This window comes from Ictidomys tridecemlineatus, chromosome 8 (genome assembly GCF_052094955.1).
Source record: "Ictidomys tridecemlineatus isolate mIctTri1 chromosome 8, mIctTri1.hap1, whole genome shotgun sequence".
Classification (NCBI taxonomy): Eukaryota; Metazoa; Chordata; class Mammalia; order Rodentia; family Sciuridae; genus Ictidomys; species Ictidomys tridecemlineatus.
In genome coordinates this window covers 9,189,161-9,208,368 of record NC_135484.1, presented here as the reverse complement: position 1 = coordinate 9,208,368, position 19,208 = coordinate 9,189,161, and the positions used below count along the sequence as shown (strand labels likewise).

General features: G+C 42.3%; 1 protein-coding gene across 2 annotated transcripts in view; it reads left to right on the top strand.

Moving 5' to 3' along the window:
* Positions 1 to 19,208, top strand: part of Snx9 (sorting nexin 9) — a 103,238-nt gene that overhangs the window by 32,653 nt on the left and 51,377 nt on the right. Inside the window, exons 1-4 of one of the 2 annotated variants that reach the window (XM_013356916.4) lie at positions 1,968 to 2,103; positions 6,384 to 6,470; positions 13,862 to 13,936; positions 15,677 to 15,802. In XM_013356916.4, the coding sequence (XP_013212370.1) occupies positions 2,041 to 2,103; positions 6,384 to 6,470; positions 13,862 to 13,936; positions 15,677 to 15,802 (351 nt within the window). In that variant the 5' untranslated portion in view covers positions 1,968 to 2,040. Of the gene's footprint in view, positions 1 to 1,967; positions 2,104 to 6,383; positions 6,471 to 13,861; positions 13,937 to 15,676; positions 15,803 to 19,208 lie in introns of those variants that run through there. The other variant, XM_078018832.1, reaches the window with a different exon arrangement.

The window sequence follows — 19,208 nt, the reverse complement described above, 5'->3', positions numbered from 1 at the left end:
ATTCTGACAAGAGCAGGCTAGTGCTTACAGCCCTCTATGGCGGTCACTGTTCTCTTATTTTTATTACTTGATTTTTTGTTTGTGTCACGAGGCATGGGCTGTTATCTTATTCTTAAGGAATTTGAAACCAGAGGTTAAGGGATTAAGCCACAGTTTTCAAGTCTGGCGAAATGGTGGAATGGGGATTTGGACTCCTGTGTCTGGCTCCAAAGCTGGCTGGCAATTGCTAGGGTGATAATAATCATCACACACACACACACACACACACACACACACACACACACACACACACACACACACACACCCCACCCACCCTTGGGAAGAATGAACCATTGCGTCAGTGCCTTGTGCTGGTGGGGGATCAGGACTGTGACTGGAAGTGAGGCTTTACTAGTTGTCCCGGGTCTGGGATTGGGAGGTCTTTGCTTTTCAACTTAATGGTTTTTTTCCTCCAGTAAACATGTAGTTTTACAGTCAGGAGAAATAAAACCATTTTAATTTGGGGCTGAGGGTGAGTGTGGGGAACTTCATTGAGTGGACCACGCCTTCCAGTCCTGATGCACCAGGGGATCTGAAGGATTGCTGTAGTCTGGCGCAGTAGTGCCATGACTCGAGACTCGATCTTTCCCCAGTTCAGCCAGTCTTCTGAGTGGGCATACCCTGGGGTTGAGCTACACTCACCTATTCTTTTGTAATCCTACCTCTTCGCACTGTTTGGGATAGAATGTCCATGGAAACTCCCTTTGTGTGTTCCCTTCTCTTGCTCTGCCTTTGGGTGTGGCCTTAGATGTCAGTCAGTCATCTGACAGCAGACATCATGAAACTAGACTCAACACCCCCTCAAACCTGACCCCTCACCTCATTTGAATAGCTTCTCCCCAGTAAAAGGGTTCAGCACGTGCTCTCTCTCTTTCTGTGGACCCCTAAGGTCAGAGGAGCTGTCATAGGACCCAAAGAAAAAGGTATCTCTGTTTCTTGTGTGATTTTTTTCGTGCAGCCCAGTTCACCTGGAGTACCCCTGAGTGTGTCAGTCGTGGAACATGACAGGTGAGGTTATTTTCTAGCCACAGCCAAATTTCGCTGTACTTTGCCTGGAGGTTGGGGAATGAATTAGTGACCTTGCAGCTCAGCAGCAGTAGATGTGCTGATAAGAGCGACCTAGGACTGAGTCAGAAATGATGTATGCAAGACTTTCATGCACTGTGTTCTCCCTGGCTGTCTGATATATTTTTGAATAATTGTGTGCACGTGTATGCATGCAAATATACCAGATAATCACATTTTTAAGGAAACTTTCAAAACTCATGGCACTCAAACTCTTCGTCAAGGAAAGGAACAATTTTAAACTTTTCCTTTTATTGCCTTGTTATAAAACCATACTGTGTTTACATATAGCACATTTACGTGCAGAGAAATCAACAGTACTCAGAACAGGAGCTCCGAAATATGGTTAACGCTTCTGCAGCCTTCAGTACAGATTCTGTTGGGCCTCTCACCAGCTCCAGAGTTGGCCCTGGGAGGGTTTTGTGCCTCGTGACAGGCAGGGAAGGTCCTCTCGGGTCTCAGTGTTTCCAGCAGGAGTCTGCACATCCTAGATAGTGGTGCAAGGCAGTCCTTCAAATTTTTAATTTTTTTGAGTACGTGGTTTCTTAAGCTCATTTCTATTTTGTCTTTTATTGTTACTATAAGTGGTGCCCCCCCCATTTTAATTTCAATTCGGACTGTTGGTACATGCATACAGTTACACTGACAACAGAAATATACCAAGAAATCCCACTGTCATCCTTCTTATCCACTCATTTTTCTCTGCTCTCTTTCTAGGTAACCAATTTAAAATTAAATACTTGTTTTATTTATTGAGTATTTCTTTAAGGAAATACTGGAAAATGTAAAACATGTGAAAAAGTGGCATACTCTATGTCCTGTTCTACACCTTGCTTTTCTCACTTGCTGTATATTCCTTCCAGGTTTCCACAGAGGTTTTTTTCATTCTCGTACTGCTCCGGTGTATTCCATGGTGGTGCAGCTCCCTGTTGGTAGATGCTGGGTGGCCTCCAGTCTTCTGATACTGCACGTGGCTGCAGTAAATGTCCACGTGCACTGGTGCGTTTAGAGAATGAATTCCCTGGGTGAAATTTGTGGGTCAAAGTGTGTGTTCGCTTTCTGGCACGATAATACCTACCTGAGATAATCAACTTAGAAAAGGTTGGCTTTATCTGGGGTCACAGTTTTGGCAGTTCCAGTACTCGGTTGGTGGACCCTGTTGCTGTTAGGCCTGTGGCATGACAGCCCATAGCAGCAGGAGGGTGTGGTGAAGCAAAGGGAAAGGGAGGAGGAGAGGCGGGATCCCCCAGGACCTTCCAGGGCACAGCCTCCCCTCAGGTTCTCCCTGCAGGCTGCACCACCTCCCTCTGGCACCTCAGCTGGTGGCCGGGCCTCCAGCACAAGGCCTGTGGGGGACGTTGAAGATCCATGGGCCCGAAGTGAAATTGTATAATTAAAGCTGTGTTGGGGTAGCATTCCTCACCCATCAGATCAGCAGAATTATAGAAGCAGGGTGAAGGTTAATTTGTTCTTCCCCATGGGTGAGATGAGTACTTTAAGGGCTGGGGTTGTGGCTCAGCCGTAGAGCGCGCGCCTAGCACATGTAAGGCCCTGGGTCCCATCCTCAGCACCACATAAAAATAAATAAAATAAAGGTATTGTGTCCAACTGTTACCGCTGTGTACCCGGTGACGAGTCCTTGCTTCCCGATGCTGAAGTATAACACCAGAGAAGCACGCCGAGGCAAGCATAGAGTGCAAAGTAGAAGCTTTATTAAAGACAGCAGAAAAGACTTCTCCGGAGGAAGAAGGGGACCCAAGAGGTGGAATCCGTGGAAGGGGGAGGTCTTCCCTCTTTTATAGCTAAGGTCTTCATTCTACTTTCCCGCATTTCTGTCAGAGTTCCTGTCCTTGTCCTACCTTGCAGTGTAGGTGGGGAAAGCCCAAAGGGTGGGGGACAGGTGGGCAGTAATCTGAGCAGGAAGGACTTTTGGATTAGCATCTTCATGTTTGCTGGGAGCTGCTTTAATTAACATTTCCTTGGGATGGGCTCTGGGCCTTGGGGACATTTTCAATTCCCCTTTCCCTGGACTCCATTCTCAATATGGCCTTCATTCTTTATTTTACTCGATATTAGACCCAATTTACCTAACTACACTAAGTACCTATTTTTAAATCAGGCTTCACAACTACCACTAAAAAATTTTAAAAGAGTCATCTGTAGTTTAATATGACTGTTCTTCTACCCATTTTTCGGTTTTCAGTCTTCTTGATTTCTAGAGGTTCTTATGTAGTAGAAGGATTAATTAACCCTTTGGAAATGAGTTGCAGATATGCTTTATAACTTACATTTTATATTAAGGCTGGTGATTTTTGTAGTCACTTGGAGCCTGGCAGGAAGAAGAAAGTGAGGGGAGGCAGGCAGAATCAGAGATGTGGACACTTAGGGAAGGAGGAGTGCAGGTTGCATGCTCCTGACCCGTAGAAGAGGAGCTGTTTCCTCGTGAGGGGGTGCACCTGTGGTTAAGGGAGCACAGGGAAGACTGGTGTCTACTCGTGATTCACCTTGTCTGTAACTTTTTGAAATTTTTATTGAGATTAATTGTGGTTGGCAGTGTCTGCTAGATATATTGTGGGAGATTATCTACTGACCAGGAGTTCTGTGGAAACATTTCTTAAAGTGTGTAGCTGACGTTGGAAAAGGCAGTGTAGGAAAATGGACCACACAAGAAGAGACAGATGGGCATATGAGGTTGAGGGCAGCATCTGGATTGGTTTGGATACAGCAGTAGTGAACTAGAGGAGAGAAGTGAGAAAACAGGGGGAAGCCAAAAATAAGGAGAAGCAAAAGAGGGGAGGTAGGTGACAGAGAGGCAGTGAGGTTTTCAGTGCTACAGCTCCCGGTTTTACTGAGCCTTACCTTCTCCAGGCTGAGTGCTCTGTTATTATTTTCTTGTGACATGTTATGCCTGTTCCATGTTAGGCTTATTAAATCCTTTTGTTCTCCAAAATTATTTTCACTTCTGATTTTAAAGAACGCTCGTCAGTTGTTTTAATAATTTTTAATTCAATGTTTTAAATAAAGCTAACTGGTTATATTTTTCCACATGTGTCTTATAATCCTTTATGATGCTGTAACAGAACACCAGAGATTAGGAAATTTATAGAGCAGAAAAATATTTTCTCACTATTTTGGAGGCCAGGCAGTCCAAGATCAAGGCTGGGAAGCTAGGGCCTGGTCTGTCTGCTTCCAAGATGGTGCCTTGAACACTCTGTCCTGTGGAGGGAGCGTGTTTGTCTTTACATAGCAGGACAGCAGGAGAGGGTGAACTTGCTCCCACGGGCCCTTTATGGTGGCATTAGGCCCCACCTCCCAGCTGACATTTAGGATTAAATTTCAACCTGAATTTTAGAAAAGACAAACATTCAAACCTAGGGGTGAGTAAGTGTGCGGTGATGTCTGAATGTGGCGGGGGGGGGGTGTCCATGTCTTCATTTTTTACTTATTTCACATTTGGTTTCACCAAACTATAAATTCCTAAACACAGGGCTTAGGAATTCTGTATTTGGGGACTGGTTGGACTAGCTGGACTTTTTAAATTTTAAGCAGGATTCTTAAGGAACAGTGACACAACAGCAGGTTCCTCTGCCACCCTGGAGCTTGGCGCAGTTAGCATACTGGGCTCCTCTCCAGGGGAAGCTCACTTCCTTCCGCGGAGCGCCCTGTGCATTTATCTCCTAGCTGCCCTCGCTGCACGGAGGACTGAGGTTGATGTGACATGTTTTTAAAAAATATCCCACAACATGACAAACAGAATTCTATCTACTTTGCAGCTGTGTGAGAAAAATACCTCCACGTGGTTTCTTTGTCCTTTGTCCTGACCCGAGTTGACTGCAGAGCTGGCAGGGTTTGCTCCCTTGCCTCTGCCCCTCAGCCCCTTCCTGGCCTGTCAGGGACAGAGAAAAAAGAACTGATGGCATTTCTTAACTGACAGACTCCACTACCATTTGTTTTGCTCCAACATTTTATAAGGAAAATTTTCAAATGTGTAGAAAAGTTGGAATACTTTTCCACGAAATACTATAAATCCACTCTCTAGATTCTGGACATTTTGCATTTATGATGCCTGCTTTATCACATGTCCACCCATCAGTTTATCTTGTTATTTTTTTCTTTATTTCAAAGGAGGGATTTTTTTTTCCTCCAATCTTTGTCACTGGTGGCAAGTCCTTCATCCCCATTAAAAGAAATTCAAGCACAGTCAGGCACTTATGGAGAGGGCTGAGGTGAGCAGAAGGGCTGGCCTGTTCCTGCCCGGTGGTGGGTGTCGAGCAAGTGAGCCCCGTCCTGTTGGGTAACTGAATTTGCCCGTAGGAGCCAGTTGCTTTTAAGGCAGCCCTGTGTTTCCAGGGACATGCCGTCCCCAGTTGATGAGATGCCTCGTGGAAGAGAGTCCATGGGGTATAGTCATTAAGATGGGGAGTGGGCCAGGTCTGCCTTATAGACACTGTAAGGCTGTCTAGAGGACACTCTGTGCACACTCATGTGCACTTTTTATCACGGGGGTTTTCTGTCATGATGCCGTGCCTGGCAGTGTCCCCGCAAGCATGCACTTCTGGCCCGCCGTCCCCAGGCTCCTCCGGAGGAAGAGCCTGAAGAACAGGCCCTCCTCTCCTCAGCCACAGCAGCTTCCTCTTGGTCTGTTGTATTTGAAATGGAGAGTTCATTTCGGGGAGAAGTTGTCGAACTGCAGCTTTCTTTGCCCGACCCACTCGGCCCTGTAGGGCACGGTGCGGTGGCAAGTGGTGTAGCAGAGTGTCTGTTACACGAAGCTTATGGGTCTGAGTTAGGGGGCCACAAGATGCTGCATTGTCGGGTTTATCCCAGTGGCTGGCTCCAGATGTGGCTGGTGAGAGTTTTAACAGTAAAGGATTCTTCTAAAGATGGAGGAGTCTGACATCCCTTGCCTCGGTTCCTGAGAGCGAGCTGTCCCAGAATCAGTAGCATCTGTATTTCAGCTTCATGCATGGTTTTGAATTTTAATGAAACAGGTGTATTTAGAGTTCTTTTTGTAGGGTTGATCTCTAATGCAGTGTGGGCAGCTGCTGAAAACTGTCCCCCTTCCAGAACATGAGGGACTGTCTCACCATTGGTGTTACCTGTCCCCAGTACAGCTGACAAACCATTCTGGTAATGGGTCTTCCCTTTTTACAGTCGGCCCCGGCCCCCTTTCTGTTCATACCAGTCTGTTTACAAAGTGGACAGTAAAGGTGGTTTGGGTTTTACTGTTGGGTCTACATTCACCTGAAATTTTTCCTTCTCTTCTGTACCCTCAATAGGCCCGGGTTATGTATGATTTTGCTGCTGAACCTGGGAATAATGAACTGACGGTTAATGAAGGAGAAATCATCACTATTACAAATCCGGTAAGGGAACATTTGGCTATTCCTTGTTTTTCTTTTTTTGTATAGGACATTGAGCCCAAGGATGCTCTACCTTAAGTTGCTGAAACTGGCCTTGAACTTGTGATCATCCTCCCTCAGCCTCCCAAGTCCCTGGGAGGCTTGCACTGCCAGGCTCATTTTTTGGACTTGTTTTTAAGGTTTATTTATTTATTTATTTATTTATTGGTTGTTCAAAACATTACAAAGCTCTTGACATATCATATTTCATACATTAGATTCAAGTGGGTTATGAACTCCCATTTTTACCCCGTATACAGATTGCAGAATCACATCGGTTACACATCCACATTTTTACATAATGCCATATTAGTAACTGTTGTATTCTGCTACCTTTCCTATCCTCTACTATCCCCCCTCCCCTCCCCTCCCATCTTCTCTCTCTACCCCATCTACTGTAATTCATTTCTCTCCTTGTTTTTTTTCCCATTCCCCTCACAACCTCTTATATGTAATTTTGTATAACAATGAGGGTCTCCTTCCATTTCCATGCAATTTCCCTTTTCTCTCCCTTTCCCTCCCACCTCATGTCTCTGTTTAATGTTAGTCTTTTCCTTCTGCTCTTCCTCCCTGCTCTGTTTTTAGTTGCTCTCATTATATCAAAGAAGATATTTGGCATTTGTTTTTTAGAGATTGGCTAGCTTCACTAAGCATAATTTTTTTTGCTAAGTTGATTATTCATACTCACATTAATTCTTTTCTGTCGCTTAAATTTTTTTCTGTTGATGATGTAGTAAGAGGCTATTACATAAACACTGAGAAAAGTTTCCTAGAGATAGCTGGGGAGATGATTGAGTTTATTATATCTCTATTTCATAATTGTTTTCTTTGTTATTGATAACCTTTCAAGCACCCTCTGTTGTTGTGGAGCTTAGTTCAGTCTGCTTTCCCCAAATGGTGCTGTGTCTTTAGAATGCAGGAGAGATGTGCTGACCTTCCTCACAGCTCTGCTTACTGAGCGCTGTTGTTCTGAGCTCCAACCCTAAAGTAGATTGCCAGAGGGCAGTATGTGCTAGCAAAGCATCAGCCTTGCTCCCAGCGAGTTCTCTCTGCTGAGTTATAAGTTACTGCTTCAGCTTTTATTCAGTGAAGAAATGGCTGTATGTATAACAGGGATTTCTGCATCTTCACAGAACTGTTTGCACATGTGTACATAGATACATATGCATTCATCTTCACATTCTCGGGTATGTACCCACACACATTAACACGTGTCCTCACGCATGTTTGTATCTTTTCTCACTTAGCTAGGTGTATTTCCACCCTCTCTGATAAGCAGTCATGTGATCTTTTATCTCAGGTTCTTCCTCAGCTTCAGCATACTTCCTTTCACAAAATGAAATCTTTATTGGCAATTGAATTTCTTTTATGATTTTTGTTGCTGAGTAGTGCAGAGGCAAAAATAATACTCATTTTTTCAATCATCTTGGGTCCAGATCCTGTTAAAGTGTTTTCTACTACCTCTGTGTGATATGTGCCTCAGTCTGCTTAATTTTTTATTTTATTTTATTCTGATTTTTTTTTCAGTACTAGGGATTGAACCCAGGGGTGCCCTACCACTGAGATATAGTACCCCAGCCCCCCCCTTTTTTTTTTTTGAGGCAGGGTCTTACTAAGTTTTCCAGGCTGATCTTGAACTTATAATCCTCCTGCCTCAGCCTTCTGATTAATTGTCCTTTTTACATGTAAACCTTCTTACAGAGTATAGTAAAATTATGAGATGAACATAATTGAACATAATTTTTGTAGGATTAATCTCTAATGCAGTGTGGGCAGCTGCTGAAAACTGTCCATGTAGTAAAATTTTAAGAAAAATTGCCTCAATTACTAGTATTTCATCTGGGTATATGCAGCTAGAGGAGGACCAAAAGCAGGCCTAGGGAGTCAGTCTTTACAGTTGTAAAATCAGCAAAACTTTGTGGTTACTCTTTCTTTACCTCTTCCTACTTATCCCCAACACCACTGAGAGTGCCTAACTCTGACACCGCTCTGTGCACACCTCTGGCCTGTGCTTCTGGCAGGTGTCCTCCCTAGTCCCTGCCACTGTCTCTGGGTTCCACGCTGTATGTCCTGCTTCTCTGACCATGCCCTTGCTCGGTTACCAACACGGAGTACAGGGTAGTCTTGTATTCCTGTAGGTAAATCCAGACACAAAAATCGGAAGCCTTACCCTTGCTCAGAGAGGTCTGCATTGGTTTTCCTTACTGATCGCCTCTAGCACAGGCTGCTGATCCTATCTGATGCCCTGTGCCTCTCTCCTCTTGTGTACTTAGATACACATGCATGCATCTTCACATGCTTTTATAATCCGCTCTTCCTTCTGCCTCGTGATGTAGGTATTCACATCTTTGGCCAGTTTTCCTCATGTTACACATTTTCAGAATTGTTTATTGCCTCCTGTGTGCTAAATTCCTGGTATCTACAGCTTGGCCAGGCTGCTGAAGCTCCCACTTGGCTGTCCAGCGGAGTCCTAGGCGTCTTTATGTCGCTTTTTCACAAGCCCTTCAAATATTCTGTGGTGTGGGACCTACAGGCTCACCACACATGTTGAGCTAGTCCTCTTCCTGAAGTCTCTTTTTTTCTAATGTGGAACACACCCATTCATTCTCCTCAGCTACAGCTGTACATCACAGAAAGACGCTGGCCTTACACTTGCTCACATCTAGCCTTTCCCCTCTCTGTCTCTACTGTCACTGCCTTGAGCAAAGCCCTCCCCTTGGTACCTGGATTGGGTGCCTTCCTGGCTGGCCCTTCTCCCCCTGTGGCCTGTTCAAACTGCCAGCTGTAGGTCTACAAGACACCCGCCATCTGACCCCGTCCTTTCTCTCCAGCTTTCCAACATATGCACACCCTCTCTTACGCATGCACAGGCATGTGCACCCACGTACATAGCCACACACTCACATCCTCACTCATAAACACACTTGCACCACCACACACTCTTACAGACTTGTACCAGCACACTCTCACACTTAGTGTCTACAGACATTTACAAATGCACATTTACAGGTTCACAGTCACATTCTCACACTTGGTCTCTTACAAGCACGCACACACTTATGCGCACGCTCTCACAAGCACACAGACCCATTTGTTGTGACTTTGCACTCTTGCTCGTGTCTTTGCCCTGCCTGGCATGCCTCCTCACAGTTGTTCCACCCCGATGTGTCTGTGTCTTAAAACGCAATAGAAAATCCTATCCATGGTTTTAAAGAATGTCTTCTCCAGAAGGAGTGGAATCCTTGGGGCCATCACTGAGTACTCTGTGAGGCCCTGTGAGACTGCCTGCCCTGTCCTGCTGTACCCACTGTGTGTGTGGCTGCTTCCCACATGAACCAAGGAGTTCCTTAAGGCTGGAAACCAGGTTCTTCTGTTTCCTTGCCCTTTGTAGGCTAGACTTTTTGTACTGTCTGGCCTGCAGTAGGCACTTTATTTTCATTTTTAAATTATTTTATAAAATTTCAAATACATATTGGGAGAGAGAATATATTAACCATATCTTTGTCCCCATCATCCAATTATCCAGTTTCAGTAATTATCAGCCCACCGTGGTCAGTCTCATGTCATCTCTACTCCTGATTATCCCTCTAGCTTTCCTCTCCCGCAACACACTTGGTTATTTTTGAAGCAGATTTCATTGTATCATTTCATGCATAAAGATTTCAAGCATGGCACAGTGGTGCTCTTCTTTAGTTCCAGATACTTGGGAGGCCAAGGCAGGAGGTTTGCTTGAGCCCAGTAATTTGAGGCCTGCCTGGACAACATACCAAGATCCTGGCTTACAATACAAAACCAAACAAAAGATTTCAATATGTATCTCTGAGAAATGGAGCTGGTTTTAGACATAATGACAATACCATTCTATCCCACCCAACAAAATTATTGATTTCCTGGCCATGGCACATGCCTGTAATCCCAGTGGCTCAGGAAGCTGAGACAGGAAGATCGTGAGTCCAAAGCCATCCTTAGCAATAGCGAGGTGCTAAGCAACTCAGTGAGACCCTGTCTCTAAATAAAATTCAAAACATAGGGCTGGGGATGTGGCTCAGCAGTTGAGTGCACCTGAGTTCAATCCCCAGTATCCCCCCTCCCCCCAAAAAAATCAATTTTCTAATATTATCAAATAACCCATTAGCCCAATATCCATAGCCACATAAAACTTTGCTGATTTGAAAACTGAGCTTAAAAACTCACTAGAGTGTTAATGTTAGTAAACAGTATTAGATACACTCAACCTCGAGTTTGATAGGTTAGTGCAGAAGATCACGTTTTCTGTAGCCATACTTTTTTTAAAGCAGTTTGCCATTTCCTGGGCTTATCCTTTGGGAATACATGTCCTAGAAAATGTGTTCAGCATCCTTTAATTCCATAAACTAAAGCATTGTAGATTTGAAGTTCATCCAAAATATTATTTTTCATTCAGTAGTGTCACTGGGCTCCTTCCTACTGTGCATGAGACTGTGTACCAGGTACCCTGAAGAGTAAACCTCAAGACAGTCAGACCTCCTTCTCCATAGGAACTTGTGATAGAAGAGGAATTCAAAGAGATCTACCTCAAGGTGCAGAGTTATTGGCCAGTTGCTGTTGGCAGCTCAGCAGAGGAGGAGGCTATTTCTATTTGTTTTAATCAGAATGAGCTTTGATGTAAAAGGAAATCTGACTAGGTGATCTTGAAGCCCTATTGAGGTTTCATCAGACAGGACTGCCAAGACATCCCAGACAGAGTAGTTGCATCAAAGGTGTATAGATTCAAAAACATTCAGTGTTTTTTTTTTTTTTTTAGCCATCTCAATTATCATTTGTTAACAGTTTAGAGCCAGGTGTTTGGCAAGTGCAATGTACGTAATCTTGAATGTGTTTTGCCATGAAGTCCCCAAGGTGGGCATGAGATGTTCAGATTAGGTAACTTGCCCGTGATCACTCTGCTTGTAAGTGACTGAAGAAGAGTCAAAGTTACATCTGTTCGTCTTTGAAGCCTATCCTTTTTTTGTCTGCTCTGTGGCCTGTTACATGTAAACAGGTGTCCTAGAGCACAGGTGTGTATAGTTGGTAGGAAAAAGGCTAAGAAAACTGGTTTTCAAAACTATCAGACCCCTCTGGGAGCCAGGCTATCGACTGTGAGCTTCGTCCAGTGAGCTGAGCCTTCCTTGGAGGCTAGTGGTGGCTGTCGTTATTGTTGTAGAGGAGGCTGGAGTCTCAGGACATGATTTTGAGTTATGGCAATAGGAGGTGAAAGATGGAGGAGAAAGCTTGGAGCGCCAGGCCTGTGGGACACAGTGCTTAAGCAGAGGAAAAAGGCAAGGGTCGCTGAGGCGCTCGGCCTTTGCACCTGAGAATGACAGCTGCATTAAAGGATGTTGGTCAGGTATGTCCAAGAATGTTAACTTTGGACATGCCAGGTGGGAAGAGCAGTGAACTGCTAGTCCTGCCCTGCAGGGTGGTGGCCATTGAAACATGGTGGTGCAGAGTTGGAGAGCAGGCTGGAGCAAGGTGCCAGGAAAGCTGAGGGTGCTGTTGGGAGAAGGGAAGGAGCAGACCCAGGTGCGTCCCCAGATGCAGAGTGAGGACTGGCAGCACTAAGGTCAGGGAGGGACAAGGCAGTTGGCAGAGGTGATGGTAGGGTCTTCATAGTGACGGTATTTTAAGGACCTATTTTTATTGCCTTAGATGCAAAAAAGAATTACTGGGTAGAACCAAGTACATGTACTAATTTTGGATGATTTGTTAGGTATATATTAGCAAATAGGTTCCATTTTCTTTTTTTTAATATTTTTTAGTTGTCGATAGATTTTATTTCTTTATATGTGTGCTGAGAATCAAACCCAGTGCCTCACATATGCCAGGCAAGTGCCCTACCCTGAGCCCCAGCCCCAGCCCTAGGTGCCATTTTCTTTTTTTTAAACATTTATTTATTTATTTTTTTAGTTGTGGTTAGACACAATATGTTTATTTTTATTTATTTATATGTGGTGCTGAGTATCGAACCCAGGGCCGCACATATGCTAGGTGAGCACTCTACTGCTGAGCCACAACCCCAGCCCTCCATTTTCAATGGTAGTAAAAAATTTTTTGTTTGCATAATTTTTTGTCCACTGAGTATTTCTTCATTTTCTTAGTAAAATAGTATTTCTTCCAGTCACTCTTGGCTTCAAAAAGTATCAAATTTGTAATTTAAAATTATTTTTTTAAATGTGGTTAGATAACTATAATGTATATTTCAAAAAAGCTAAAAAAAAAGAATTTTGAATGGTTTCACCAAAAAGAAATAATAAATGTTTGAGGAGATAATTAAATTTACCATGATTTGAACATTACACAGTGTATTTGTGTATTGAAATATCACGTGGCACCCCATAAATGCATTCAGATTTTGTTTGTTAATTAAATAAGAATGTGGTTATCCAGATTCAGATAATTATTAACTAATTATGGCATTATTTACAAATGTAAGAAAACTATCTTCAGGAGAAAAAAGTAGAATTTTGTGGCAATAATATGTAGAAAACTGGGAATCTTGATATAGACTTCTGCAGCATAATTTAAGTCTATTAATATTTTTTATCTGGAAAAAAAACCAAACCATGAATCAGTTAGCTTTTGCTAAATGACAGATGTTTCCAAAACTTTGTGGTTCAGACCAACACCTGTGTGTTATTGCACAGGAACCTACTTGTCAGCCAGTGGTTCTTCTGGTCTGGAATGCTGGTGTCTCCAGTCACCTGATGTCCACCCAGGGGCTAAATAGTCTGAGAGGGCCTCATCCATGTATCTCACACAGTTCTCTTGGGCTGCAGGGCTGGCTTTGGGTTGGGCTACAGGAAGACTCATCATATAACATCTCAAATTAATTCACATGGTGGCTTGGGGTTCCAAAAGAATGAGCTACAGTGTGTAGAGCCCCTTAAGGACAGGCTCCAAATGCCCCTAGACTATTTCCACCTCGTTGTGTTGGCCAGAGAGGTCACAAGAGGCAGTACAGGTGCAGGATGGGGATGTGCGTTCTTCACTTGACAAAACTGCAGACTATTTTTGTCATCTGCCATAGAGTGAATAGAAATCACAGATGATGGTGATCTAGGGAAAGGCTGTTTTCAGTCTTTGATCACAAAAAAAAAAGTGCTATTTGGCTTGTTTGTAAATCACATCATTTTCTGGAGTAAAAAAGGTTTTAAAATTTAAAATTTTGTATAATGTTAACTCTGAAGTAATAAAAATCTTAATGTTTATCGATTTTCAGTCTAACAATTTATATTTGTAATATTTTACAAATACATTTATAACAATTTCCAAAGTGAAATTTCTACATGAAATTCTAACTGTGGTCTTTTTCTTTTCTTTCTTGGTAACTTTATCAGGATGTGGGTGGAGGATGGCTGGAAGGAAGAAACAGCAAAGGAGAGCGAGGGCTCGTACCCACAGACTACGTAGAAGTAAGAACTTCAAGCATCTTTTCATCATTTGTCAAAGCACAGCCAGAAGACAGTAATATTTGTCCAAAAAAAATCATAAAAATGCAAAAGTAATAATTATAAAAGAAATAAATGCAAATTGTATATAATATGGAAAATACATTGAAGAGGAACTAAGAAAGTATATTACCTATAGATCCAAGCTACAAAGAGTAACTACAGACATTTAGATTAAGTTCCTTTTAGTATTTCTGAATTAAAATTCTTACTTTTCCTTTGCTAGTGTTGTGTAATAGCTGTTGCCTGGACATGTTTATTGTAGTCAATTCACAAAATTTAAACAGATTTTCTCAACGGACACGCCTCTCAGTTCCTTCTCCCGTTTTCTTAGGCAGAAGAGTGGCTTGAGTGCCCGGCTATGAGAATTGCCTTGTGCTCTGCTGTGATAGGTCCCAAGGACAGTGGCACAACACCCTGAAGGAGGTCCCTGCTTGGGACAGACCCATCAGAGACAAAACCCTCTTCTGAGTCAACTGCCTGGCACCCCCTGCTGGTAGTCTCTAGGTGTCTCAAAGAGTAATAGGTGCTTGGTGAGCTTGCCTCTCGCCTCTGGTGCTTATTAGTCAAGTTGAAGATAGATCAAGAAGTGCTTCAGCCAGCTCCAGTGGAGGGCAAGAATGCCCTGAAGGTGTTTCCCTGGGGCCCAGCTATGGAGTGGGAAGGAAGGCTGCCTGTCTGTCGTTGATTGAGAGGGAGGGCTGGGGAGTCTGAAACCTTCAGGAGAATCTGAGGAGATCTGTAGATCTTCCTTCAGATACGTACACCCACATACCCCAACCTTGTCCCCATGGTTCACAGGCCTCTGAGCTCAGTCCATGGGTATGAGATCTAATCCTGTGTTAGCTCTGTGTGCTATGCATCTGGAATCCTAAAAATGAACAAGATTAGGAAAAGTCTGAGGGTTTAAGTTGATATTGGCATTTTAATTTTCTAGAATTCCACTTACTTCTAGAAAGAAATAGTGTTTTTACACATTCTTGGGTTTGCTTGTTCTTTAAGAATATAGACCACCTAAGTCAAATATGAACAGATCCAACAGGCAAAAATTCAATAAGAACCTAGTTGAACTCAACAGCACTGTCAACTGGATATAATGGATATCTGTGGACTGCCTCATAGAACAACAACAGAATGAACTTTCACCTCAAATTCATGTGAAACATCCTCAAGACAGACCATGTTCTGAACTATAAAACATACCTCAGCATGTTTAAAAGGAGAGGCCTGGGTGTGTAGCTCAGGGGTAATAGAATGCTTGCCTAGTGTGCACAAAGGTTCTTAGTTTGATCCCCAACAAAAACAATCTTTTTAATTAAAAAAAAAATTTAAGTACATACTACTTAAAAAAAAAGAACACATAAAATATTTGCTCTGAGACCACAGTGGAGTCAAACTCAAAATCGGTACAGAAAAATAGTTGGAAAATCCGCAAATATTTGGAATTTTTAAATATAGTTCTAAATAGCATATGAATCAAAGAAGAAATAATATCAAGAGAAATAACAGTTCAAGTAAAAATGAAAATACAATTTATCAAAATTGTAGAATGCAGCAAAAGCAGTGCTAGAGGAGAATTTTTAGCCTCAAAGAACATGAAGCCCTTTTCCATAACAGAAGCTAATGCTTACTTGCCCTCAAAGGCTCCCACTGTGAAATGACCCTAATCTATGAAAATAATTATATTTTTTTTCTAACATTCAGATGTTACCTAATGATGGAAAAGATCAGTTTTCATGTGGAAATTCAGTGGCTGACCAAGCTTTCCTTGATTCCCTCTCAGCAAGTACAGCTCAAGTGAATTCGGCAGCCTCCAACAGCAGCAACCAGGTATGTTTCACATTGTCCTGCTGGTTACGGTGGCTTTCCTGAAAGCAACGTGCATTGATGACAGCTTGTGCTGGGTCATAGCTATTATCATTCCCTAATGCATATGCAAAGTAACTTTTAGGTTTGTTGTGTGGCATTTCTGCTGGGAATTAACAAAGAACTCGCCTGTTAAGCCTGCTAAAAACTGTTTTCAGAATCAATGATAAAAAAAGATAGATGTCAAAAGTTGCTTTTAAAAAGTCTGTGAACACAAAACCTGAAGTTGCAAATACTGTCTGGAATGAAGGCATGGAAAGAAGAGAAGGGTTCTGTTGTGGAGGTAGTCAGTGTCAGAGCTTGGGCAGGATCAGGGCCTGAGAACAGGGCTCCCTCTGTCAGAGTTGGAGACCCCTCATGCTGCCCTAGAAGGTAAAAGTTCTGAGCAGATCCAGGCATTCAGCAGTTGTGCTGTTATCATGTTGCTTTAAGAAGACTTAGAAGAGTTAGAATAATTTGAGAGAAATAATAGCAGAACTTTACATTTGTTTTTATTAAAATTTGACCAGTTTAGGTGAATCTGCTTAGTACATTTATATACTTAATGCTTAATCAGAATGAGTGACATGGGTTTCAAAGAAGATGGGTATCAAAATGTTGTTGCCATGGGCACTAGGTTCAGTGCATTCCTGTAATCTCAATGGCTGGGGAGGCTGAGGCACGTGGATTACAAGTTCAAAGTCAGCCTCAGACTGAGTAAGGCCCCAAGCAACTCAGCAAAACCCTGTCTCTAAATAAAATATAAAAAAGAGCTGGGGATGTGGCTCGGTGGTTAAACACCTCTGGGTTCAATTCCAGTATCAAAAGGGGTGGGGGGGCTTTATGAGGTATTATTTCTTGGTAATTTTTTAACTACATAAAGTATTTTAAATTATGTTAAGCCTAATCCTTTTCAAGGATGTGATTTTGCTTACATGCTCTATCCTCTAAACCTTCTAAAAGCACTCTCAGAGTACTATTGCCATAGATTAACTGTAGATTCTGTACATTTAAAAATCGTTTTTATACATATCAAGAATTAAAAGTTGTCTGTCCCAGATCTTTAAAATGTACTATTGCCATAGATTAACTGTAGATTCTGTACATTTAAAAATAGTTTTTATACATATCAAGAATTAAAAGTTGTCTGTCCCAGATCTTTAAAATTCAGAGGCAAACCAGGTACCATGGTGCACACTGTAACCGTAGCAGCTCAGGAGGCTGAGGAAGAAGTATTGCAAGTTCAAAGCCAGCCCCAGCAACTTAGCAAGGCCATGAGCAACTCAGCGAGACCCTGTCTTTAAATAAAATGTAAAACAGGGTTGCAGATGTGGTTCAGTGGTTAAACGCCCTAGCGTCAATACCTTGTTCCAAAAAAAAAAAAAAAAAATCCAGAGACAACATGATCACAGCAGTTAAACATCTTTCTACCCTTTGTTACTATAATCCTTGAACATTGGTCACTTAAAAGTTACTCACTATGACATGTAAAGAAATAGTACTTTCACCTTACCTGGTTTTCCAGGGATTCTCAAGCTGAGCACTGTTGACATTAGAGGCCTGATGCCTCCCACAGCCACCCCCTGCCCCACCCCCGCCTTTGTGCTGCAGGATGCACACACACAGCTGTGGCAGCCACAGATGTTGCCAAGTGTCCCCTGGGAGCAGATGCAATCCATTTGAGATTCCCTGAATTATGTAAAGACATCCTCATGAAGTGGGCTTGTGTGAAAGTAAAGGGCAGCATTTTAATAAGAGGGGAACGCGATGGAGTGACCATAGAGTGAATGGAGGAAGCAGCCTCTTTAATTCTGGGAATGTACCTCAGCCGTCGTCTTAGGAGAGACTAGCCAATGACACAAACTCAAAGATTCAAATCTTGTTTTGTTAAAAAGTAATATAAATTAGCAGTATTCAAGTGTAGTGATAAATGATTAGTATAAATCTTAATTTTTTTCCAGGTTATTAAGAAAATAATAAATCCAATTTTTGAAAAACTGGATTTTATTAATCCAATCTAACACTAAATCCTTATTTAAAAAATTTTTTTAGTTATAGATGGACACAATATCTTTATTTTATTTATTTATTTTTATGTGGTGCTGAGAATCGAACCCAATGTCTCATGCATTCAAGGCAAGTGGTCTACCACTGAGCTACAACCCCAGCCCTAAATCAAATCCTTTGAAAACAAAGAAAAGTTGAGCTACAAGTGAAAATAAAATCCAGAAAGTCTGACCATGATTAATTTATTTGAATTTAATGTAAGAACTAATATGTTAATAGCTATCTCCAATCTCGTTTATCTGGGATATGAGAATGATTTAAATAGGCTACAAATATGGTATGTTTTTAAAAATGCTCTGAAAGGTGTTTTGAGTGAGAAACCAGACAACCATTATTGGTTGGTAGCTTTAAATTTTTTTGCTCCCAGGTTTGCCCATTCTCTGGCCCTTGCTCTCTCCCAGGGCATGGCTTTGTTTTGAGACAATATAGGCAACTTTTTTTTTTTTAAATGACCTTTGACTGTGGAATACATTTCTAAACCTGATACATGTCTAGCAGACAGAGAGAATCAGTACATTTAAGTCGAAAAGTAATATTAAACTAGGAAAAGTACTTCTAATAGGTTATACAGATGTAGGATAGTTCCTATTAATATACAAACAACCCTTGTAAATCTATAAGAAAAAATAAACAACTCAGGAAAAAATGGGCAAAAGGTATAAAGAAATGGTTCATTGTTTAAAATATATATTTTATATATGTATACATATATAGAGATAAATTACATATAATATAATATATATCTAACTTGGGGAAACTGCCACTCCGAGCTTCTTCCATTAAATAGCAGAGGATGAGAACATTTCAGTAATACCTGGTGGGAAAAAGGTGTGGTCAGGGAGGCATTCTGTTACCAAGCTGGTGAAGGGTAAATTGGCGAAGCTTTTTGGGGTGGTTGGTGATGTGGTCTCTGCGGTGCATTAGCTCACCCAGCAGTGCAGAGTTCATCCTGCACGTCTGCTCTCAGATCACGGGCTCTGAACAAGAAGCTTATGCTGCAGCTTTGTTTCTAATAGCAAAATGAAGTAACGTGTCTGTCATCAGGGCTGGTCCAGTGAAGCACAGGATGCTATGTCATGGCTGCCATAGGAGGGATGTGGGGGTTGAGATGTGTAGATGGGGTGATGCAGAACTTCTTTTGAAAGGCACTGCAGTGTGCGTGATGTTATATTTAACATGTGTTTAAGCACACATACACACACCCCTCCCTGCGTGAGCACAGCTCTGATTGTTGTCTTCCTGGAATACAGGTTTCGTGTGAGGTGGTTGAGGATGGCCAGCACATGGTCTTTGGAAGGGACGGGTCATTTCCATGGGTGATCCC